Source organism: Heloderma suspectum, chromosome 7, assembly GCF_057233095.1.
Source record: "Heloderma suspectum isolate Gila_16-S chromosome 7, 16-S_ref, whole genome shotgun sequence".
NCBI lineage: Eukaryota > Metazoa > Chordata > Lepidosauria > Squamata > Helodermatidae > Heloderma > Heloderma suspectum.
In genome coordinates, this window is record NC_139464.1 from 59,241,891 (window position 1) to 59,267,669 (window position 25,779).

Genomic DNA, 25,779 nt, shown 5'->3' on the forward strand with positions numbered 1-25,779 from the left:
ATTAGAAGGGCCATAGATTAGTGGTGGAACATATGTTTTGCATGCACAAGACACCAGATTCAACCTGTGGCATCTCCAGGTAGGGGTGGAGAAGGTTCTTGTCTGAAATCCTGGAGTCAGTGTCGACAATACTGAGCTAGGTGGACTAATGGCTTGAGTTAGTAGACTGTGGGTATGATCCAACTACAATTAATCTCTTTTCAGGCCAGTTAATTTCATGTAATTAATTAAAAACAACTCAGTAGGCACAAGCAATAATTAGGCCACATATCTGTGTTGGATTCCTTTAATTCAGAAGGAAAAGCTACATCCAACTGGTAAGTGTTGAGACTTCCCAAGTATTTTTAAAGGTGTCACAAAGCATGAGTGAATTAAGTCAAAGAAAAACTGAAATGGATATTTCAGCAACTTTTCACTTTCATGTGATCCTAATGTATTTTATTTTGTTAGAGTAATATGGAATCTGGGCACATCGAAAAGCACATGAAACATGTAGGAAAAAAACAAATTCTCAGGAATGTATTGTACTTACATTAACCTAGTTGTAGCTTTTTTGCTGACTAAGTCAATATCTTGAATCTGAGCTTGACAAAATGCTGCAAAACTTCCTGACTCTGTTTTATTTTTAATTCTTTCAGCTGGGATTTCTGCATCAGAACTTATGTTTTCATCGTTAAGTATCTTCAAACTAGGCAAAATCTTTAGTAAGGAGCACCTTTAAAAATGAGAGAAAGAAAGTAATGTTAGAATGGTTATGTTTTATTCCAAGCTTTGGAGATTCCGATGAGCTGTGCAGAGACGATGTGTACATTAATTTTTTAAGTATAAGAAAGGTTACAATCCAGCAGACTTAATCCATATGTGTTAGTGAAAGGTATTTCCCCCGAAGTTGGCTATGGAAAGAAAAAGAATTCCATGTGTTCACAAAGATTGCTTTCCTGCTTCCAGACAACCAACGGCTTTCCCAAGCACTAACAGACTGGGTTGAGACAACATGCCACAGCTCATTGTGGGTGATTTAACCCATGATGAGCCGCAGTGCCTGTGGGAACCAAGTTGCATATGCAACCCCCACTAAGGGGTTGTCATGTCATGCAAACCCAGTGAACCCAGAGGGTTAAACAATCCTCACATAACTCTAAAAGAGACCATGTGAGGGTTGTTGAACCCTCGCCTAACCCATGCTTGCTGGGCTCGAAAGACTCAACAACTCATGAGTGGGGGCTGCATATTGAAAATGGCAGCCACATGCACCACAGCCTCCCCATGGGTTAAATAACCCACAGTGGGCTGTCATGTCATGCGAACAACCTAACAGCATAAACCTGTATCTATTGTGAATTTTTATTATATTTGCTAGTAGCAAATCATGCCATAAAGGATGATAAATTCTCTTTTTAACTATGCAAATGTTTACTAGAGAAAATATTAAAGCATTTTGTGATCTTTTGAAGCTGGGTCCATGGACTTTATTTGATTATAGGATCTGCTGCCCGAAGTTCTATCCAAACCAGAATGCAATTTCACTTTAGGAAATTACTTGTTACATGGAAGATCCATGATCGGATCTCTTGACAAAAGTACCTCAGCCCCATACCACTTCCACAACTGAAATTTCCCCCCTGCAGCCCCACTGGGGGCGGGGGGAAGTAGGTACATTCCAATCTCCATTCTTCCATATGGACTAATTGTAGCTTTGGGGTGGGGAGGGCTATTCCAGTTTGGCAACATCACAGGGCCAATGCTCCAATCAAATATGTACCCCTCTGGCTGCTTTTGCACTTGTGGAATGGAAGAGGTAATCTTTGCCTATTCTCCCTCCCCCTGCAATCCCCTAGGCTCCCCAAAAAACATCCCTGGAGGGTTGGGGGACAGCATAGGAGGCTGAGCTGGAGCCTGCAGGGGGAGTGGGTATCTGGAAAATGTCCTTACCCCGTCTTCCCACCAGCCAGAGCATCCCGAGTGGAATTCCACTCACAGACCTGATTCACATGAGCGCAGGGTGGCTAATAATCCATGATGGCTTGTTAACAACCCTGTGTGTGCCAGTCACATGCCAGGAGGATTAGCATCATTACCCTCGGCAGCGCAGCTTGTCATGTTGTGTTAACCCCACCAGGGTGGCTTGTTGCATAGGTAACAAGCCACCCAGAACCCTACAACAGCCTCTGGGTTCTGGGTGGCTTGTTACCCACAGCAACAAGCCACTGTAGCGGGGTTCGCACAATGCAACAACCCGCACTACCAAATATAATTATGCTAATATCCCCAGCATGTGCAATGGGGGAAATACTCCACCATGGCTTATTTCTCCAGCTACAATTGTGCAAATTGGGCCAGAGATTGTTCAAACTGGCGGGGGGAAACCCTGGATCTATCCTACTCTTTTTCTTTCTTCCTTTTTTGGAAGAATTGACAGAGGGATCTCTTTTCATATAGTGTTCTATTAACTCCCAGGCCTGCTTAAATGTAATTACAAAGGATAGGCCTTTAACCCAAGTTCCATGGTCCATTATAATATCACCAACTGTAAACACAATTTAGTCAAGGAAAAGCACTTTCAAGTTGCACCGATTTCACTGAAAATATTAAAAACTATGTTTAGCTCGCTTCCAACTGAAAACAATGGACTCAAGAACATTTAATTTTGGCTGGCTTATACTCTTTGCTTCAGTAAACATGATTAGAACTACCATTCTAATTTATGTTAGAACAAAAAAAAATCATTTCTGTATTTTCTTGTTACAAGTGCAAAAGTGTTAGATGAAAGTACTAAACCAACAGCCCTGAATATGCAGTGTGGAGTTAGAGACAATGTTGAATAATTATATATTGAAAAAGTGCAATATCAAGTTGATTAATGTTGGAAACTATGGTTTCTAAGAGCCATGGGATCTTAACACTAGTTTTTCCAGCTGGGTTTCTCCTGGTGACGGCTGAGTCAATATTTCATTTAGTGAAAACTTCCTGGTGAATATTCTGTCACTTAAGAGGTTCTATTAATCATTACTGCAATGAAACACATTCCCCCTAGGAGTGCTCAAACTGATCCCAGGGTTTAATTTCTAAAAAGTGATTTCTTAGTACTTCAGCTTCTTCAGTGTTATCACTGGCTGGACATGAAAGTAGGAAACCGATTGGGAAATTTTACAACTAATTCCTTTGTTGGTATCAAGGGGTTATGTAAAGTTCATTGAAACATATTGCCTGAAGTTATAGCCAATGCTGAATTCAACAAATCCATACTTTATAGTATCCCATTAGATAAATTAATTTCTTGTCCAATCATGAAAGCTCAATTGGTCAAACAGTGTAGGAGGACCTTGATGGCTCAGGAATTTCAAGGATTAATTTTAAACTGAGCTTACATGGAGCAGCAATTAATTATATGCATTTCAACCATTAAGAACAATACAACCACAAATAGTAAGATTGCTGTGTTGTTGTACAGTGTGCAATATTTTAGCAAAATTGGTCTTTGGTTTTTACAGTCAAAACACAAATTGTCTCCATCATGCAAAAAGATAAATATATTCTCCCAGGTAATGCTATGCTAGTCAAGTCCTGTATTTTTCAGAGTGTATGTTATCCCTATCCCCATATAAAATATTAACTGACAGTTTAAAAACAAAGATCCACTCATTTGATATCCTCTGGAACCTGTTCTCATGATGAGATCAAGAATTGGTATTGGGCTAATAGTCTTCTCCCTGCCTCCTCCCTCAATTCATGCAGAAAGTTCTAGTCCCCACTCGGCCATGGAAGCTCACTGGGTGACTTTGGGCCAGTCACAGACTCTCAGCCCAACCCACCTCACAGGGTTGTTGTTGTGAGGATAAAATGGAGAGGAAGAGGATAATGTTAGCCGCCTTGGGTTCCTTGCAAGAGGGAAAAAGGCGGGGTATAAATGCAATAAATAAATAAATAAATAAATAAATAAAGTTAATAGCTGAACTAAAATACTGTGTTTATTTGAAAGAAGGATCTCTCTGATCCCGTAATCTAAACACTGTTTTCAAGCACGACCAACAATTCTGTTTGTTCCCAACTTTATAGTGAATGATGAAGTTCCTATGTATACCAATGCTCTTCTATGCACTTGCCAACTCTTGGTTAAGGGGATCCAAATGCAGAAAACTGGATTTTGAAAAATGAGTTAGCCAAGTTCCGTGGAAAAAATAATAATCTGAAAGAGCTGGAAGCATACTTGTAAACCAAATGTAGAACAAAATGGGGAAAATGGAAGAAGACCAGTCCTGCTGCAGAAGGATTTTATAATTATTTGTAAACCAAAAGGAAAATACATAATAAAGAGAATGGTCAAATTATTAAGAATGGGTACTAGTGATATAGTTTGCCAGTGCTTGCACATGGTGATTGGTACTTTAAATCAGTGGGTGGGTTCCCACATAATGCTAAGCCACCCTGGAGGATAAACCACCGTGGGTTGGTTATCACTCGCCAATCCACATTACTCCTGACAGATGATCGGGCGAGTGGCAGCTCAGCATGGCTTGTTTCCCTCTCAGTTCACAGCCACTCCCCACATGCATTCCGGTGTCCTTTGCAGCATAACCCATCTCGTCTCCTCATCCCAACCCCTTCTCCACTTCGATCACTACCCCTTTTCAGAGCACTTCCTTCACCACCGTTTAAAAATTATTTTCTCGGTGCCTCGAAATTGTGCCAATGGGTAATTCTTTTTTTAAAAAAATTTTTTGTCAGTCCTTCACAAGTGTGCAAAAGCCCCCCTTTTCATGGCTCCTTTTTTGGAGTAGTATCGTCAGTTGTGCGAATGTCCTCTCCATTTACTTCCCAGCCCTTAATTTTTTTATAAATTTCCCCTCCTTCTACTTCCCAGCTTTTAAAGTTGTGCAAATATTCCCAACATTTAAAAAAAAAAACTTAGAGGGTGGCTGAACCAGACTGAGCAAATGGGGTACCTGCACCAGCAGTACTTACACCACCCCTGCCCCATGAAGCCCCATTCACTCCATCCCATGTAGCCACCTTCTAAGAGTTTTTTAAAATGTCAGGGATATTTGCACAAATCTGCTGAAGCAAAGTAACTGCCAGAACTGCTCCAGAAAGGAGGTGCAAAAAGGGGTGGGGGAGCCAATAACTCCCATTTCTGGACTAGCTGGAGACTTGGGGAAGTGTTGAAAAGGTGGAGGACACTAACAAGTCTTAAAAGCAAGAGGATAAAGAGAAGTATGTAAGGACTATGGGGCTCCAGTCTTAGAAAAATGATACATATAAGCCACATAGACACAAACAAGGAGTGCATAGCTGTGAACCATAGACTAGGATAACAAAGTGGCATATCCAAAGTAGATTGCAACATAAGTCTGAATGTGATCAAGTAATCAGGTCTGATGACATATATCCAAAGATCCTCAAAACGCTAGTTGGTCAAGTGTCAAAATCTGTAGCAGTCACACCTGAGAACTCACTAAAGAAATTGGTTTGGTCCTAGAAAAGTATAAAACAGCTAACAACCCTGTCAGCACATAGGTAAGACAGGGGATCTCAGGCAGAGGAGAAAGTATAATTGGTCACTCTATCCACCAAGGATCAGATAGAAAAACTAGGGGAATGTAGATGCTGGTTAAACATACAAAAATCTTCCTACCTATAAAGGCAGCTAGAAAGATTGTGAAATATTTGAAGGTTGCCACACAATAAGTTTGTGGAGGGATGCTTTTTTGCAAGTATAAAAGAAAAAAAAAAAGTAGCTATTTAAATAAGGCAAAACGGAAGGCTGAACTTTACAGTGGGATCCAGGACCAAAAGATTCAAGAATGGGGGGGAAAAATCAACAACTGCCATAGGAAGAGAGGGCAAAAAGATCACAAAGGATGGAAACAAAAACCAGCTAAGTCATCCTTTGGTAAATGTAAGGTCATAGAAAGGGCATACAGGAGGCAATACTGAAGTTGTCAGAGGGGGAATGTAGAGAAGCAGAAGTCAAAAAGCAGTTGTTTTTGAGTGTTTGAGATAATCAAATGTACTACAAAATGGAGTGTAAAGGTGATGGTGTGTATGGGGTGGGGGGATATTCCTGAGATGAAAGATATTGGAAGATTATGATATTGAAGAGGTATGTTAATAGGGCATATTCAGTCCTTGTTTGTGTAGATACATACAGGCACAAATATTAATTCTGGTGACAAGAAGCCAAAGAGAATAAACATAACTATTTCCATATAATCCATCTACTTTTAACTACTATGAATATATGTGAAAAAGTAGCTAGCAAGGGAAAAAAACCCTGACTTTGGGGGGGATGTTTTCCAAATCTGTTGGTAATTCCAAACTACATGAATGTAAAAAAAACCCAGGAAAACTTGTTTCATTGGCATTGTATCTGTTTTCATTCATTATTTGAATAACTGTATGCTATCACTGACACAGTTTTGATAAATATATTTTCACCTCTTCTCTGGAAGTGCTTCCCTTTATTTCAGCAAAAGGTAAGTATCCATCATTATCAAATTTATACTGGCTAACTACCTAACACAAAAGGAGGTTGGATCCAGATTAAGTTAGCTGAACGTAGGTCCCACTGAAATCAGTGGGACAAGTTACTCATGATTACGTTCCCATTGAAATCAATGGTGCTTAAATGCAACTAACTTAGACTTGATCCAATGCACAAAACCAGTTTGACTTTTTTTTTGTAAAAATAATTGTTGTAATCAAGACTTCTGGAAAAAAGTTTTGATCCTAGAGATCATCATGGTTTTGCCCTCACCTTCTTGTCTCAAACTCCCTTTCATCTGCAATGTAAGCCAGTTCTATGAAATATTGGAGGGAGGAAGGAAAGGAGGGGGAAAGGGAAACTGTTCTGCTAAGCAACTTCCCACTATTACTTAGTTAAAGCAGTAGCTGCCAATCCTATCCCTAAAGGTTATGGAAGGCAAACAACATCTCATCCACCCACTGTATCAGTTCTGAGCTGCATTTGTCACACTCCCTTTCTCTTATCTGCTTACCTCCAGTTCTCTTCTTGTAGAAGCGGATTTCCATGTAGGGACAATTCTTTTAGACTATCACAACTGCTGAGGCACTGAATGATGCTCTTAAGATCTGCATTTGGTAAATATAAATGGAAACAATTCTAATATTTCAATTATGATCAAAACAAAACGCTTTCGAGTAATTGTCAAATAAGTAAAAAAAAATTAAATCAGAGTTTTGCAAATATTTTTAGTAGACTATGAAGTGGAATCCCCAAACAACAACTCATTCCACCCCTCCCAATCACTCAAAATAGATATTTTGGCAGGTTATGTTCCACACAGATGATGTTGGATAGTGCTAGGCACTAATCGGAACATATTTTATGCACTCATTAAATAACCTCATGGAACGTATTCCTCTCTTTCCTTTTGATCTGCTTGAAACCGGGGTTTGCATGAATGTAGTATTCATGCCATATTCCTAATATCTTTATTATACTGACAGATGCCTGATCAGCCTTTTTTCTTGACTAACGGTGCAACCCTATGCACGTTTAGACAGAGAAAAAGCCTACAACTCCCAGCATTCCCCAAGTCATGCTGGCTGGGGAATGCTGGGAGTTGTAGGCCTTTTCTCTGTCTAAACACGCATAGGATTGTGCCCTAAGTTACTCAACTAGGTCAAAATCCCATGGCCTACTACATGAAGGCATGAACACTGAACTAAAGAAGCAGCTGGAAATAAAGCAACAATTATATAATAACTGTTAGTAATATAAGTGTACAAAATAATTTTGGGCAAGTTGCCTTATTAAAGGAAGATTATTTGTTTACACTACATCAGAATGGATAATCTCAATAAGAAACACACAAATTAGTGGATCCTATTAACACCCAATAGTGTTCTAAGCTGAACTATTATTTATGATGTAGTGATACACATTTAAATATTGCCCATTCTTTAAACACAGTTAAGGGATCAGGAGAGAACCCTGAACTTGCCCAAATGCTTTCCCCCCATTTTTCAATAGTCCTTAAAGGTGGTTAAAGCTTATGACCTTGACTATATTTCATATTAAACAGGGTTTGCTGTTAACCAGCTTCAAACCTGGGTTAAAATCTTATTTAAGAGTAAATTCTGATTAGCATGGGTCAGTGCCATTGTAATCCTCAACCATGGTTAAGGGTAGAGGAATTTGTGCTGGTGAAGAAACCATGTGATCCTGCAGCCTGTTTTTAAAGCCTCCTTTTGTGTTCACTTATAAGTTCACTTATACTAGCATTTGTAAATTCATGACAATTCAAAACCACTTTTCCCTCCATTTATCTTACTCACCTAATAAGCAGTTGTTGCTGATATCTAGCTTTTCCAAAGACACGTATGAAAAAAGAGGTGCAAGCTGTGTCAAACTAGAAGAAAAACAGCCAATATTTTTTACAGTGATATGTGTCAAAATATCCTTAGTAGTAGAGGCACAAACATGGGACAAGTAGTGCGGAACTATACTTTTAAAATTCAAGCATTTATGTGTAACTTGGTAGCAGACGGACTGCCTGTTAGCTATCCAAGGTGCTAGAAGGGAATTGTGAGTTTTCCTTTTCTTAACTAGATAACATTTCTTGGGCTTCATGTAATATCATAAGAGCTGTAGTTTTCAGAATAACAAGATGAACTTCCTTTGAGGAACAAACAGTTCCATGAAAGACTTAGCTTCTTCATGGCTCCTTCCAGTGTATGTTACCCTTGGGCCAGAAAGAACAATGCCAAACTCTTCCAATTAGAGCAATGGGGCTGACACAGTTTTATCTGGATTGCTAGAACTAGGAATAAATGGGACAATCCTTGATTATGTCAAGCTAGTTGAGTCTCTGTGGTTCTTTCCCCAGAACCACTGTGCATACTCTCTCTTTAGCCTCAGGCTAAAGATGAAAGGAAGAGCACCACCCCTGTTGTAACCTAGTTACACTTTGAGCCTCCTCAAAGAGTTGTTTTCTTGCCTTAAGGGGGAGCTTAGTATTAGGAAAAAATAGGCCAGAGATTTGTAACTGTAGACAGTGTGCTCCTTGTGCCATCTGTTTGTTTTATAGCATTTAACTCAAGTAGCACCAGAGGGCTCAGAAAGTGCTTTCCATGCTAGATGTTCTTAAATGCATGACAATACAGACTTTTGGCCATTCTGTTTCCAAAACATGACTCCATTTTGACATATCTTGGCTTTTTTCTATTTGTCTCCTGCTACCGTGCAAGTAAATGTCTTTCTTAGAGTGCAATCCTATTCATGTTTAAAATGAAAAAAGTCCTACAACTCCCAGCATGCCCCAACCAGCCATGTCTAAACATGCGTAGGATTGCACCTTTAACATACAAATATATTTTGGAAAGATTCAACGAGAATTATTGGCCCTTATGAAGCAGGGGGTCTGGCAGTTAGTTTTATGGATAAACAAGATTCATTTCAAGAAGATAATATGTGACATATGTATCTGATTAATTTAGTTAATGAGATTATTTGTAGAATTTCAGCTCAGGAAGATAGGAAGCTGCCTTATAGATCAGACTAGGCCAGTACTTTCCAGGGTCCCGGGCAGATAGAGGCATTTACTATCATTTGATCCTTTTAAATAGTGAGTGAATCTGGGATCTTCTGCATGCAAAGTACGTGCTCTACTTTGGGGCTAGAGTCCTTTCCCCTTGAATATTCAGCATAAATATCTTTCTTATAGAACAAGAAACTTTTTTAACAAAAAGAAAGAGGCCTTGATTCTGGTGTGATTGATCTATTTTTTTCATGTTTGTCTATTTATTTTTTTTATTTTTCCATCTCAGACATTAGTTCTCAGGCCTTAAAAATGCCTTGGGGCTATAAATATATACTTATGTCATTCATCTGCTCTGCAGATCTTTCAGTATACCTGGGTATCAATGATCACCAAGTTCCACAACAGTGCTTGTACAATTCCCTTGGATTGTCCTAAAAGTGGCAAAATTCTACAGTCCCCAAAGACATGAAGTATAAAGAAAGCACTTTTAGTACTACACAGGAAATGGCCAGGGACATTACAGCTGATTCTTGTCTGACTAATTTATGGAAGAGGCAACACAGGAAACCTCAAAAGTGCATTGAAGATATATTTTATTGAGCTCAAATGAATTTTGAGTCAATGACTGGTTTAAAACGTTTTCTTTAAATATTGTTCCAGAGTCATACACTAGAATACTTTTTTGTTCCATCACTGCCCCTGAAGAAGACTCACTGACTCAAAACACATTGGGCCCAGTAACACATACCTTTAGTACACCTTGAGCTTCCCTTTTGTGGTGTTTCTGCACAGTACTATCTTGTCTTTCTTTCCCAAATCTATTGAAGGGCACAGCAAATGCCAAATATTATGGACTAGTATTTTAAGAAAGCGATCCTATGATCCTAAGAACATAAGAAGAGCCATGCTGGATCAGACCAAGGTCCATCTAGTCCAGCATTCTGTTCACATAGTGGCCAACCAGCTGCCCATGAGAAATCCACAAGAAGGGCATCTGGGAAGGGTGTCATAGGATATGGCACTTTTTCCCCTCTGAGGGTGGAGAGGACCACCCTTGTAGAAAAAAATGTAATAACGGAGCCCTGCTCCCAGCCACTATGGAAATTTCCATGATGGCTTCTTCCTCAAGGCTAGTGCGATGACCTTGAAAAGTGGGGAAAGGAGGCATGTTGGGTGTGTGCCAGAGGATGGGGAGGGCAGCAACCACACCTCTAACACATGAAAACACTTAGACCATAGATGATGCTTGTCATTTTTGTTTAGTTCAAAACAATCCATGGAGGGGACAAATGGGAAAACACACACTTCATGCTCCCTTTTTCACTGCAGGCAAGATTCCGGCAGGGCTTTGGATACTTCTGAGGCTCTGATACCGAAGCATTCCATTGGAGAATACAGGATTGCTCTCTAAAAGTGTAAATGTAGTTACTTCAAGAGATCTCACCAGAGAAAGGTTCCTCAAAGAATACTTTGAAGAAAAAGAATATCTAATCCTTTTAACCCCAATAAAGATTACACTGAAATGCATTTGACTTTTTGTGATCTTGATTCTGCAGGAATCACACCAACTTGAAAATTGATCTCCTTTTGTGGTTTTCATTCCCTGGTCCTCTCCATGCCTTTTTCAATTAATAAACATATCTGCTTCATGTCTGATTAAGCATGGTCATTCTTATGTGGAATTGTGAATCTCTGGCTATGTTGTAAAACTAGATATTTGGGGGAGTAGGGAGACAGGCAATATATGTCTCAATATGTTATTTAATTCTCTCTCTGTGTACTTTCTAAGTTATATTTGCTCTTAGAACATGTTATGTTAGCTTTCTAGAGATGAGAGGACAAAAGTGAAAAAAATTGTGATTTTTTTTTATGGCAGCTAACAATCCATGTTTGAGGGGCTTCAGATATAAGGTAGGCAGTACTCTGTCCCCACATGCTACAGCTGCTACCCACATGCCTGGCCAGGTCTGAAAGTTGAAAGCCAGTAGCTTTCCGATTTTAGGGGGAAGTGTCAGCTGTAATGGTTTCCAGCAAACTGTTCAATACACTCCAGAACACACAGGTAGCAGTGAAGAAGTTGCCAAGCACTTCCATCACGAATAGCTCAAATTGTGGCCATCCTGATTTATAGAGGTTAGGCTGTTTGGAGTACTTTGGCAGCAGACAAGCTGAATTGAAAATGTCCAAATCTCTGAGTCAATATAATAGTTTTGGTCATTGTACTGCTAAGTTTTGAAATGCTCTGGTACCATGAGCATGGGCTGCACAGTAAAATCATAGACATAAACAAAAGGCGGCAGAACAAATTTGAATAGCTTTCTGCTCTCTATATAATACATCATAAGTTGCTTGTTAATACTGGCATGTAGGGTATTGTAATTTAGAGAACTGAATGTCTTATTTGCTTTCAGAAGTAAAATTCTTCCCCTGTACTCTACTTCTATATAAGATAAATCCTTTTTCAGTCTGTCATTCTATAGCTTCCTTTTCACTAGCGGTCTTTGTCTTTTTTTTTTTTTAGAAAACTCAAACCAGAAAGACAAAGGACATTACAGAAAACTTAATACCACTTGACCTTGTCCCACTAGCCCTGGGCATTAAAAGGATATAAATTACAAAGACGACACAAAAGCAAAAGATATTTTTTTAAAGTCCAATAGCTTCCTTTTTCTGGTATTATTTAAAGACAAAGACAGTTGGAGAGACTTACAGGAAGAAAGTAAATTTGAAAGAAACTTGAAAAATTAATGATTGCTATTAAGCATTTATATACCACTTTATCTGCTAAAAAGCCATCAAGGTGGTGTACAACAATTTAAAACAATAAAATCTTAAAACAACAAAAACAAGAACATTAAAAACAGTAAAAACATTAGAACAGTAAAACTATACATTTTGAAAGGCCAAATTGAAAACATCGGTATTTACACCCTTCCTAAAGGCCAAGAGAGCGCGGGACAATTGTAGTTCTTGAGGGAGTGCATTCCATAGTTTGGGGACAACACAAGAGAAAGCCTTTCACATGTCCCCAGCAAACAGGCCTCTGCAGGTAATGGCAACATCAAAAGGGTGTCTCCTGCAGATCTTAATAGTCAGGCAGGTTTATAGCAAGACAGGAGACCCCTTAGCCAAGTCCTAAGCCATTTAGGGCTTTAAAGGAAAACACGAACACATTGAATTGTGCCTGGAAAGCAACTGGCAACCAGTGTAGGTCTTTCAAGACAGATGCAATGCGGTCCTCATTCCGTGCAGCGGTTAGCACCTTAGCTGTCACATTTTGCACCAAGTGAAATTTCTGAACACTCTTCAGGGGTAGCTGCATGTAGAGCTGCATGTATACAGTAGAGAAAAAGAAATGTATAGCCTGTACGCTACAATAAGCATACTAAATATAAATTTAGTCCCAAATCCAGTTATTGCTCTTCTCTTTGAACTAGGTAGGTTTTTGAGGATGCTAATAGATTTTTCTTCAAAAGAGCAAAAACCAAGGATTAGATATCATGCAGTTGACCTGTTACATTGTTTATTAATCACAATAATGAAATATCCACTTTCATCAAGTTAAAATGTATCTAAGTATGGTAGCTTATATAAAGTAAAGGTAATACATTTTCATTTATAAAAAGGAATAAACAAAAATTCTAGGGCATTTGATTTGTTACAAAGCTCATCTTGCAAAATATTCAGTAGGGCCATGATTCAGCCAAAACTAAGGCCTTTTAAGTCCAAGCTCAAAGAGAGTTAAGCATGTGCTTAAGGCTGCAATCCTAAACTCACTAATTTGGGAATAAGTTCCACTGAACTCAACGGGGCTGTATAGGATTGTGCTGAAATCTCTCACAGTTAAATCCTATTGATTACAAAGACCTAATTTTGACTAATCTTGCCCTTGTTTAGCAAAACCTAATTGAACCAGAAATACTATTTTAAAGCCTAACTTGCTATCACTGGTGCCTATAAACAAGGAATATTGTTTCTAAAAGCTTTCAAAACTGAGTTGTTTCCATTCTGGGCACCTATCCTTCTGTAAACTGTAATTCAATTATTTCATCTAACACAAAGTGATTTTGCCTCCAAGGGAATGTAGCAGCTATCTGCATAAACTATGCACTAGGAGTTAAGTTGCCCAGGCTTGGCTTGATTCAGGCAATGAAGCCCACAGGTGCAAGAGGCAAAGCCACAGATGCACACACATATCAACAGCAGAGAAGCAAAGCAGATAAAGGGCCAAAGAGAGTCCAGGGAATCTGGCCAAATATTATGCAAGGTCCAGCAGATCTGGGACTAAGGAGCTACACAAGATCAGTTAGGTGTTTTATTGCTTTTATCTGTTATTGTTCACTGCTCTGGAATCTGTCTAGATTTGGAGTGGTATGTAAATGTTTAAATAAATAAATAAATAAATAACCAACCAACCAACCAATGACATGGAAACCAGCAACAAGAAGCAAGGCCAACAAAGATACTGAACCAGCTATTACAGCCCCCATAGTACTTATTGCCTTCATAGTACTTTATCCTCTGTGGATTTGTCTAATCCTCTTTTAAAACCATCCAAGTTGATGGCCATCACTACATTTTAGTGAATTCCATAGGTTAACTATGCACTGTGTGAAGAAGTAAAGAAAGGAGAAAGATGTCTGCCTATCCACTTTTTCCCCACCATGCATAATTCTATACACCTTTGGCATGCCCCCTTTACTTGCCTTTTTTCTAAGCTAAAAAGCCTAAAACATAGCCTTCTTGCATAGGGGAGTTGCTTCAGCAGTGTAATCATTTCAAGGCCCTTTTCTGTATTTTTTTTCCAGTTCTACAATATCTTTTTTGAGATACAATGACCAGAACTGCACACCATATTCCAAATGTGGTCACACCATAGATTTGCATAAAGGCATTATGATAATGGCAGTTTTATTTTTCTATTTATTTCCTAATGAACTCCCACATTGAATTTGCCTTTTTTCACAGTAGCTGCACAGTGAGTCAAAGTTCCATTAAGCTAACCACCACAACCCCAAGATCCCTTTCCTAGTCAGAAACCACTAGCTCAGCATATATGTCAGGGGTGTGCAACTTGTCACTCTACAGATGTTTTGCCCTACAGTTCCTATCAGCCCTAGCCAGCATAGCCAATAGTGAGCGGGTTGATGGAAGTTGTAGATCAAAACATCTGGACGGCCATAGGCTTCCCTCTTCCTGCTGCAGCCCCAAGCACCACCCTCCAGAGCAGATTTGGTACATGCATGGGCTGGGGTCCATGGGAAGTCCTGTTGAGCAATCAGAAGTCTCGTTGCATGAGTGGGCTTCTGCTCACATGCAGTTTGGATCCAAACCAAATAGAACAAAGTTTGTGGACAATCACAGCCTACTTCTGTAATATATGGTATACAGGTTTGGAAGCACATTCTTTGTACTCTAATCTCTTTCCACTGAAGTACATTACTATCTCAATAAAATAATAAAATCCTGGTTCTATCTTTCCACCTTCTGATCTGTGCTTCACGAATCTTGAAACCATGACAGGTTCACTGGCTGGAGCTCTAGCCTTTCAGAATTGAGACACTCTCATTTTCTGATAAGATGTACTATACTGCTTGCAGTAATGCTCCTTATGAGGAAACATGTAGGTGGAACAATTTCTTCAATATTCAGGGGGCAGGACTTCTTGGGGATTGAAGGTGGAACATCCAGATTTAAGTTAGGGCCACCTAATAAATTACAGAATTCTGGAAGTAAACTGGGAATCTGGGATCAGACCGCTGCAGCATGTCACTCACTTCTTCCTATTATGTGCAAAGAGGTTATGTAAAAAAAAAAAAAAAAAAAAGAGGAAATACTCACATGTACAATGGACCATACTGACATGGTTCACATGATTACAATGCATAAACAGATAGTCCAACTATAGGCCATTGGTTATTTGAGGGTTGTTTCCCCCTCAAACAAGCCATGCCACCTGTGTTCAGATAACGTGACAAGCTGAGCCCACGCAGGAAATTAGGCAAATGGCACCTGGCATGTGACACATGCCAGGCTTGTTTAAGCCACAGTAATCATGCAAACTGGGCCAGTGTCAACAATACTGGCCTAGATGGCCAAGTATAAGGCAACTTCCTATGTTCCTATTAATAATGATCTCAAGTTTCAATTTGTTGTCTGTGATTGCTGCATCAGAGAGCTTCGGCTATTGGGCGGTATAGAAATAAATAAATAAATAAATAAATCTTTATGCACTGAAGAAAGGAGAATCACTGTTGCTATTGCTAGCTGGTCATAAAGATGCCTACGGGCAACCCTCAATGATACATTGTGCAAATATCTGAATAAACAGAGCTGCCAGTATTGTAGAATGATTCAACTTCCAGTTTGGTTCGTTTCTCTACACAGAAAGTTACCGGGAAGACATCTCCTACGCTTAAGGCATGTCATAGGCTAGTCCTGTCTTTATAGCCTGACTTTAAGAAAATCCTGGTAACACTCCACATTTCACAGCAGCCATAAAACAAACTCTTTTTTGTTGTTGCATATCTCTATTACGGTAATTTGTAATACAAAGAGGGATAGAAATTGCTACTGAAATGTTTAAAGAAGGACATTCCAGAGGAATTCAGCTGGAATCACCAGAGTGTCAGCCATGGATTGTTGATCAATGATTTGGCAAGGAAGCTCTGGCATAACTTAAGGATCATATAAAGGGGCAGAATTATAGCAATAATATAGCTATTTACCAAGCAGTTAACAGAGCAGATGTACTGCTTCCATGTCTCTTAACAATGGTTCAAAGATCAGGAGAATTCCCCAGACCTGCATGCTTCTACCCCTCCTTCATTGCCCCTCAGGCTCATCTGCCCCTATCCTTTTCAAATTACCCCCTTCACTTTTCAGGACTCACTACAGTTAGCAACATGTCTGTAACAAACAAAACATTGACCTTAGTTACATTTTTTAAAACCAGAGTTTGAAATCATAGCTAGGAGTGGGTTTTAAATAGTTGTTTTGAAGCTATCAATGGTTTGCATTCTACTCTGAGCAAACATTAACACTAATCATTATGTTAGAAGGGTAGGGGATATGAAAGGGAAATGGCAGGCAGGAAGGGGAAAACTTGCAAGCCAGAGTAGGAAGCAAGAGGAGAGGGGAACATAAGAGCCCAAGACGCTGCTCTCTTAACTCCTATATGACAGCAACGTTTATTAAAAAATGATGGATAACTCTTAAAAACAAAACAAAAAGCATTCCACATAATACAAATGAATCTTACATACAGACATTTGAGGGGGGGAAATGCCCCTCTGACTGGGTATAGATATAGTATTACTTAGTTTTTTAACAATGGCACTGAGCCAAAGGCACATATTGTTCAAATTTCTGTATTTAACACACATTTCTAATGTGTGCAATGCTATAAAAAACGTAGGAGTTATCCAGGATTTTCTGAATTAAAACTTTATTAGACATCTATGTTTACCTTTAAAAATGAATTCTTCCTACTACAAACTAAAGATGAAGAGCTGTTATCAGCTATTACTTGCAAATTAGGCTTTCCTACTTGGAGCTTTATTCATAAGGAATATATGGATTCACAATCCTAACATTCATAGGGGCTTCCTGAAATCAACAAAAAGGAAATGACACTCAGTGCACACTCTTAAGAAGAAATCACACAACTGCATCAACTGCAGGATAAAAGCAAAGGAACAGCTTTTCTTTCAACAGCTTACTTCATTACATTCAGTCCTTCTGTATAGAACATCCAGTCACTTATGCCATAGCAGAGGCATATGGAGTTGCTTAGAACATGGCCATGTTAGTAAAAAAACCCAAAACTATAAATATCAACTACTGAAATACTACTTGTTTTCTGCTTTAATCATCCATTCTGTTGATATTGTTATCCATTCTAGCTATATAGACATGCCTATCCATTGTGTCCTCATTCTCACTTTTGCCCAAATGATTTATGTTAAAGACATCTACAGCAGAGGTACGGGAAGCTTTTGCTGTTAGAAATGTCAGCCAGATATCCACTCAGCTATTATGACAAAGTGCTTCCTTCCATACAACAGGAAGTACTTCACCAGCTGTCGACTGCAATATACAGCATCAAAAGGGGGAAGGGGAAGACGAGAAGATACACAGCAGGGCTCAAAATAGGGCCCGTAGCTCAGTGCTGTTGTAAAGCATATGATTTGTATGTAGAAGTTCCCAAGATCAATCTCTGATATCTTCAGTTTAAAAAGTTTGGAAAAGTAGAAGATCTGGAAAAGATCTCTGCTAGAGAGCTGCTTCCAGACAAAATAGATCATGCTGGGTTAGATGGATCAATGGTCTCAATCAGTTTAAGACAGCTTCTTATGTTCAGGTGGAAACAAAATTAGGAACTGGCAGAATAATAAAAAAGTGTTCAATAATATTGAAAGAAAAAAATGGAGTGCATAAAATAGATAAAAATACACTACTGATTGGCATCCACCAGTTGCCATAGATTTTTTAGAGATGTAGCTGTAATCCTATACCCGATTACCTAAGAATAAGCCCCATTGAACTGAATTTGATTTACTTCTGCATAGGGCTGCATCATTAAGCTACAATCCCATGCACCCTTATCTCAGAGTAAGTTCCATTATACACAGTGGGACTTCTGAATAAACATGCATAGGATTGCACTGTGAACTCAGTTGTGATGATACAAGTTGTATTCCATCCACCCATCTTCGATTCTTCAAGGAACCCAAGAAAATACAAGTAGCTTGTAAAATAATGTGATTTAGTGGCACTCACTTTAATGTTGGGTGTAATGGCATTTATTATTTGTTTTAAGTAACACAGCTCACGAGAATATGCAGCTGGAATTCTAAGGTGTTCACAAGGCAGTAAAAATCCACAGTAAGGAGTCTGAGTGGATACATGTCCCAATAAAAAATTTGTTGTGATACAGTCAAGCATGTAAGTTGTGAAGTCCTGTTTCTGTTGTAAGGAATTCAGTAGCAAATGAATGAAAAAATTCCTCATGAAACACTTAAGTTTCAACACTATTCATTCAACATGAATCTTGCCAAGTATAACAAGTGTTTAATTTCTGTAGGACCTTCCGACATTTAAGCAAGCCAACATGCATTGTCTTCTGTACAGAAAAGGTTCCCTACTACAGGAGCCATTTCCAGAGGCACAGTGACTACTGAACACTTACTTCTATCCTTTCCAAAGAGTTTTGGCTTAAAAATATAAATCAACATTTGTAATTAATTTTTCATCTCACTCCAGGCAATATTCATATACTGCTTCAATGCTAATTTTTGAAGTTATGATGAATATTTATGGTGAATATTTATTTAAGGAATTTATACTCTACTTTTCCCCTGCAGAAAAGGAGTCCCTCAAAGTGGCTTACAAAATATAATAAAGCATAAAAACGATTAATAGCAGTCATTTAGCAATGATTATACCGTATTCTACAGCTATCTGGCAATGGCATGATGGGATAGGTCCGCCCCCCCGCATCTCTAACCATACAATTAAATTTTATACTTCTTTAACTTTTTGCTAAACCAGCCTTGTATTTAACTGGCCTGAGAAGTAAGTCCATCAAGGTGAGTGAACAGACTGGTGAAGGATGGTTTTGTCCTTCCTCTGCCTGTCCAGTTAGTTTCCATGCTAGTCATGGACAAAGAGAAGTCCGTCCCTCAGCTCCATCCCTCCTCACCCAGCCTGCTTGGTAGAAGGCAATTTAAAAAAAATAGCTTATGAGGTTAGTTACTTGTATTTTCATGTTGGCCACAGAGACGGTTTTCCTTCTTCCACGGCCAGCATGGAAACTAACTGGACAGGCAGAGGAAGGACAAAACCATCCTATCAGGTTAGTAACTTTTTTGGGCTTATTTACAAGGCAGTGTTAGAAAATAACATTTCACTATCTTTCTGGACCTCATCCCCCTGCTAGATAAAAATTGTACCTGTTTTGTGAGAGAGAAAGTATCTGTAGCAAAGGTAGCCAACACATAGGAAGTTTTTCCAATGTTGAGATGCTATTGTCTTCCAAATATAATTCTCTTAGCAAAACATGATTTTCCAGTCTGGGGAACTAAATATAAATCAGCAATATATTAACAATATGTTATACTACATTGTATGTCAGGTTAAAATTACTAAGGCTTGGATCCAATGGTGCTGTTCCACCAATGAAAGCAGCTCTATCAGCAGAACCCGGAGAAGGATGATTCCCCCTCCCCCGCAGCCACCTGTGCACCCTCAAAATCTGCTCTGGAGCGCTGGGAAACCCTCTAAAGTAGATTTTCAGATAGCATGGAGGGCTGCAGCAGGGAGGAGAGAGGGAGAACATCCTTTCATGCTAGTGGACATCTATTAGTGCAAAGTTGGATTTACCTAAGGTTGCAATTGCACACACAGTTACTGGAAAATAAGTTCCACTGAACTCAGAGGGACTTGTTTCAGTAAAAAACATTCTCAGGACTGCATTGTAAGTGGGCTTGTCAGCTTACATCAAATTCCAGAGAGAGATAGCCATGTTACCCTGTTACAACAAAAACAAGGGTCTTGAGGCATGTTAAAGACTACCAGATTAGTTGTGGCAAAAGCTTTTGTGGAATAGTATCCAGTTCATCAGATCCATGAATTCTTATCCTCAGCTGGATATATATGTATCTTCATGGGCAGAGAGAGAAAGAATGGAAACAACGGGGCAAAAAGCAAGTGTAAATACAGACTGTGAAATTCCCATGAAAAATTCCAATGGCAAGCAGAGAGACAATTCCCAACAGCAGCAATTGGTGATAACACATTCTCTGTACTGTGTGTGCGTATGTGTGTTTACATCTGCCCATGACTCTCTCTCTCTCTTTTAAATTTGCTGGTTGCATTATTAGTCAAAGCAATGTACATGGATGATATCCACTCCCATGCTTTCTTCATTGACAGAACTGCCATGGACATAAATTGTGGCCAATAAGGAAATGTGAATAAAACATTTTTCAGTAATAACATTAAATTTGAAGTATTAAAAAGCAGTTGAGTAGCTATCTTAGGAGAGGCATTCCCCTTCCCTCTGGAACAGGAGGGAATGCTTTGTCTAAAATGATGTCTGCTACAGCACACTATACATCATCTAAAAACAAAGAAAAGATGCTGTTTGATTTGGAACTATTGGTTTTATTATATGCAAATGTAATCAATTAATCAACTCATACTCATGATTAATCAGACTAAGATTTTGTTAATGGACTAACAGCTAAAGATAACCTATGTGAAGCAAAGTTTGTTTACCTCATTGAGGTTATTTCCCTGTAAATTCAGAATTTGAAGAAGGCCACAGTTTTCAATGCCCTCAACATGAGTAAGATGATTAAAGGAACAATCTATATAGACTAGAGTGGGAGTATCAGAAAGCCCTTTGGTGCTGATCAACTGATTGTGATTCACAACCAGTCGCTGGAGGTTTTTCAATGACTCCAAGCCACCTAAAAAGAAAAGTACAGTATTTTAAAGCCTGTTAAAATGCCTTAGCTTTGACTTATATATTCAGGAATGCAATAGGAAGATTTTATACAAACATAAATATGTGTCTGCTTCAGTGTTTTCACTTTTGCATAAAGTATTTATAGTTTTTCTGCATTGTTACTAAGCATCAGAAAACAGGAACATACCTAGTTTATATAAAATAAACACTATCCAATTATTTTGAAACCAGTAACCAATAATAGCTTCATATCAGCACATTCCAAAATGTATTTTATTTTCTATTTCTTGAATTATACACCACATTCATAAAAATCCCACAGGCTATTTTTTGAAAGGAAGTGCATTTATTTATTGAGTATGAATACACTACCCTTCAATGAATTCTCGGGGCAACATAATTAAAATACACAAAACAAAAACATTAACAATACAATTTACAAGAGCGGCATAACTTCACATGGCAGAGATTTTTTAAAATCTAATTTGAAACTAAAAAAAGTTAAAAGGACTGAGAAAACCAAAAGGTATTTGCGGGTACCAGAATGATATTAAGGAAGGTGCCAGGTCAGCCTCTCTGAGAAGTGTTCCAAAGCCAGGGCTCCACCACAAAGATGACCCTTTCCCCAGGAACTATCCATTACATTTCACTTGGTGGGGATACCTGAAGAAGGGCTGCGAATAATGTTCATAGTGTCCAGATAAGCACATATGACAGGCGATCCTGTCAGTGGTGTATGTCAGTTGTGTGCCTTTTTCATTAAGGAAAATGTGACAAAAGCACAGAGCAGTAAACAAGTGTCTGATCATGGTCTCTGCAGCAGCATTTGCAGTTTTAAAGCTCCACTGATTCACTGAACTACTAGTAAGGGGAAGTGTTGTGCTGCTACCTGTTAGCAGCATTTTGTCTGCGTAAGGACAGGTGCATTCTAATCACATTAGACTACAACTCATACAAAGTGGGATGGACTACAACTCATACAAAGTCATTACAATAGACCATAACCTTTGGCTCATCAGTGCAAGATACTTATTTTGAGTACTAAAACTTTTTGAATTACACTACTATTTGAAATGATTAAAATCATTTAAAATCATTTAGAAACATGCATTTGTAAAACAACACACACCCAAAAATCCATACCACAACCCTCTCCTGTATAGATACTTGAGATTTACTATGTTCCCATGCATCCTGACATTTCTCAAAAGTACCATGAAATGCATCTTTGAGGCTCTCTTATGCTATTTGTGACAAGTTAATGTAGATTATAGTGATAGAGAGCAGATTAAATTCACACCAAAATACATTTGTACAATAAGAGTGATTTACACACAAATTTAAGTTTCATTTGTGAAATAAACAACCCCACAAGTTCCTCTACAGTTTGAACTAATATCCCTTCATCTACAGAAATTGAACCAAAGGAGATATTTCCTCCCCCACTTTCAACTGCTAATTTTTCAACTGCTAATATTTTGGTTTGTCTAGAGGAATATGAATTAATCATGCTGTCAATTAAAAAAAAAAGAAAGAATCTTACAGTTTCGATATCAAGTAAAACATGTACTATGTAAGAGCATTGTAGTATCTTGAAAGGCACAATTTCTGGAACAAAAAATATATTTTTATTAACTTGCACTAATATCAGTTACCATGTTGGCCAGTAGTATGGTGCCAAAAAGCTGGTGTGGCATACACATACTATTAACTAATCAGAAACGGGGGAGGGGGGTGACAAAAGAGATTTTCTGATGGTTCTTTTGTATGTCTATCACTCAGAAGGATACAATGAGCTGCCATGAACTACAGGCTGATATGTTGGTGCTTATATAACTGAATGATTTCAAAGAACAAATTACAAGGGTGGTGTGCGCGCACTCAAATGGGGGCAGCTGATATTTTCCCAATTCCCACATGTGTCTTTTGGAAGGAAAAAGGAGTTTATAACTGATGTGATGTGTGTGCTTCCTGCTTGTTTCCCCCCACTCCACCTGCTGAATGCAGATTAAGATGTGGTTTACAGAAGGGACAGATGTCAATACACTTACCTTTCTATTATTTTAAGTCCAACTATTGCATGGACTGCAAAATCCACGGTGCATGCTTCCAACATGCTCCAATGTGAATGCTGTCGCATATAAACAGCACTCCTATATACTGAGTATCTGCTGAACACCATAGGTTTGGGTGTTCATTCTTTGAATAGATTCTTTGTTAGAACTATGGATATGATGCAAGGAAGAGATCACATCCTGTGCAGCAGAGAACTGTGTGCCTAATGGAAATTTGCTTGAAACTTTTGTGATAGCAGTTCCCACTGCAAATACGGCTCCTCAGCACTGGAACTGCTATGATGAAAATTCTAATAAAAGTTTCTTTGAATTTTGGCCTATGTTTCAAATTATGCTTAGTATTAAAGGATATAATACCCATAGGCATGACGTCTGCCCACATGTACAAAAATATTTCTAATATTAATGCAGCAAACAGCAGAAGCTATCCTACCATCCATATATCCTAAATACATTGGATCTAAATGTTACTGCACTTAGGTTGCATCCTATCCTATACGCACTTACCTTGAAGTAAGCCCTATTGAACTCAGCGGGACTAGTTTTGAAGTAGACATGTGCAAGATTGCACTGCAGAAGTCATAAATTCTATGTTATCAACTTTTTAAAAAACCAAACTTTCTTAGTTCTTCATACTAAGAAGTGAAATCATGAGTTAAATATCAGGGGAGATTTGGTCCCTTTCCTCAATTACTGAGAAATAATGTCAAATAGACTTATTTTATACACAAAATAGCTTGTTTGGGTTTTGTCTGAAGTGAAAATAACTTCAAAAGCTAACCTGCACCATCTAGTGGATTCATAAAATACACAAGGAAACAATCACTGGATCTTACACATACTCATTTTCTTCTTAGAGAAGTCCGATTATCGTCCTCTGTAAAGTCCCAGCTTGAATAAAGCAGTGGAACTCGAATTAGAGTATATATAATAGCTAGCTAATGAGCTACAAGAAGTGGCATTTTGCTTCTTCTCTTGGTGACCACATTCTCACCTTCTCTGGAAGTAATATTAGTGAAGGGGAGGGTTTTGGCCAGGACAGTAACAGGGAAAGAAAGGGCTAAACCTCCCCTCCCCATATACTTCAGTCCTCATAAAAATCACCAGTCCTGCACCTGCTGTTATTTAAAAACCCCACAAACGACAGACTAATCACACATTTAGTGTCACATGTGTGTCCTTTTTGAGAAATTTGGAGGTGTGAGATTACTAACATTTCAGTGATGATGATGAAAAAGTGTACATTTCTATTTCTGCCTCACTGATTAAAATGTGTCCCTACTCACTGAGCAAGTAAGCCTTGGATAAGTTAATCATCGAATCATAGAATAGTAGGGTTGGAAGGGGCCTACAAGACCATCCAGTCCAACCCCTTGCTCAATGCAAGAATCCAAGTCAGAGCATCCCTGACAGATGGCTGTCCAGCCTCATCTTGAATGCCTCCAGGGTGGGAGAACCCACTACCTCCCTAGGTAATTGGTTCCATTGTCATATTGCTCTACCAGTCAGGAAGGTTTTCCTGATGTTCAGCCGGAATCTGGCTTCCTGTCACTTGAGCCCATTATTCCGTGTCCTGCACTCTGGGATGATCGAGAAGAGATCCAGGCCTTCCTCTCTGTGGCAGCCTTTCAAGTACTTGAAGAGCGCCACCCTATCTCCCCTCAGTCTTCTCTTCTCAAGGCTACACATACCCCGTTCTTTCAGTCTCTCCTTATAGGGCTTTGTTTCCAGTCCCCTGATCATCTTTGCTGCCCTCCTCTGAACCCTCTCTATTATACCTATTGAAGGCTACAGCTTGTTTCAATAATTTGACTCCTGTTGGTATAAGAATATAAAATGTTTTTTTCAGGAGTTATGTGTATGTCAAAAGCTATATTTCTCAAACTAACATTGGTCAAATAAGAGATATTGCCTTTTTTGGAACAATGAATACGCTAAAAATACTTGCCATAATTAATTACCACAAGTATCAGTGGATAGCCAGAACAATCCCTTGGACAGCTGCTTGAGGAGGGTTAGTATGCAGCAGGGCCAGCCCTCTGCAGGCAGAGGAAGAAAGACTCCAGAGGCTCCCATTGCACCCACAGAAAGCTCTGGGGGCATAAATCTACTACCAGCAGTAGACTCCAAAACGGGTTCAGTTCTGATTTACAAAGATCCACTGGGCTGAAAAGCTCAGCAAAGCCCTTCCTGCCCTGGCCTGCATGCGCTGGATGGGCTTTGGAAGTGGCAGGTGATCCACCACTTTGCTCCCGCCCCCCCACCCATTAGGATCGCTCTCTTACTTGTAAGTGAACATGGTCAGGATGGTAATCACCAAGCATGTTCAAATTATCTCACAATGAGCAGAGACATAGTACACAATACAGAAACTTTTAAACATCACATTTTATCAACAGCTTTCTATATTCCTCTCTACATTCAGTTTGATATGATGTGGCAAACAAAGCAACACTAAGAATGAGTAAATTATTAAAATGTTACTAAGCCTCATTTTAAAGGAACAGCTGCAGAACCATTTTAAACTGAACGTAGTAAACTAGGGTGGTGGGGGGTGGGGTGAGTGTGTGTTGCTGCATTGCAGCTTTCAAATCTACCTATGGAAATTCTACAGGATTTAGAAATGGAAGAGGCGGGGGGCGGGCAAATCTTTAGAAACACAAGTCTATCTTTGTGCGATTCCATATAAGTTTTTTTAAACTATCAATATGTTATTGTGTAACACGAA

The 25,779-nt window shown here is 38.9% G+C and overlaps 1 protein-coding gene across 1 annotated transcript in view; it reads right to left on the reverse strand.

Annotated features, from left to right (window-relative positions):
* LRRIQ1 (leucine rich repeats and IQ motif containing 1) overlaps window positions 1-25,779 on the reverse strand; it is a 156,586-nt gene that overhangs the window by 102,181 nt on the left and 28,626 nt on the right. Inside the window, exons 11-15 of the mRNA XM_084811788.1 lie at window positions 20,784-20,977; window positions 19,457-19,584; window positions 8,299-8,372; window positions 6,996-7,089; window positions 533-715 (exon numbers count right to left, since the gene is read on the reverse strand). Coding sequence (XP_084667914.1) covers window positions 533-715; window positions 6,996-7,089; window positions 8,299-8,372; window positions 19,457-19,584; window positions 20,784-20,977 — 673 coding nt within the window. The remainder of the gene's footprint in view (window positions 1-532; window positions 716-6,995; window positions 7,090-8,298; window positions 8,373-19,456; window positions 19,585-20,783; window positions 20,978-25,779) is intronic.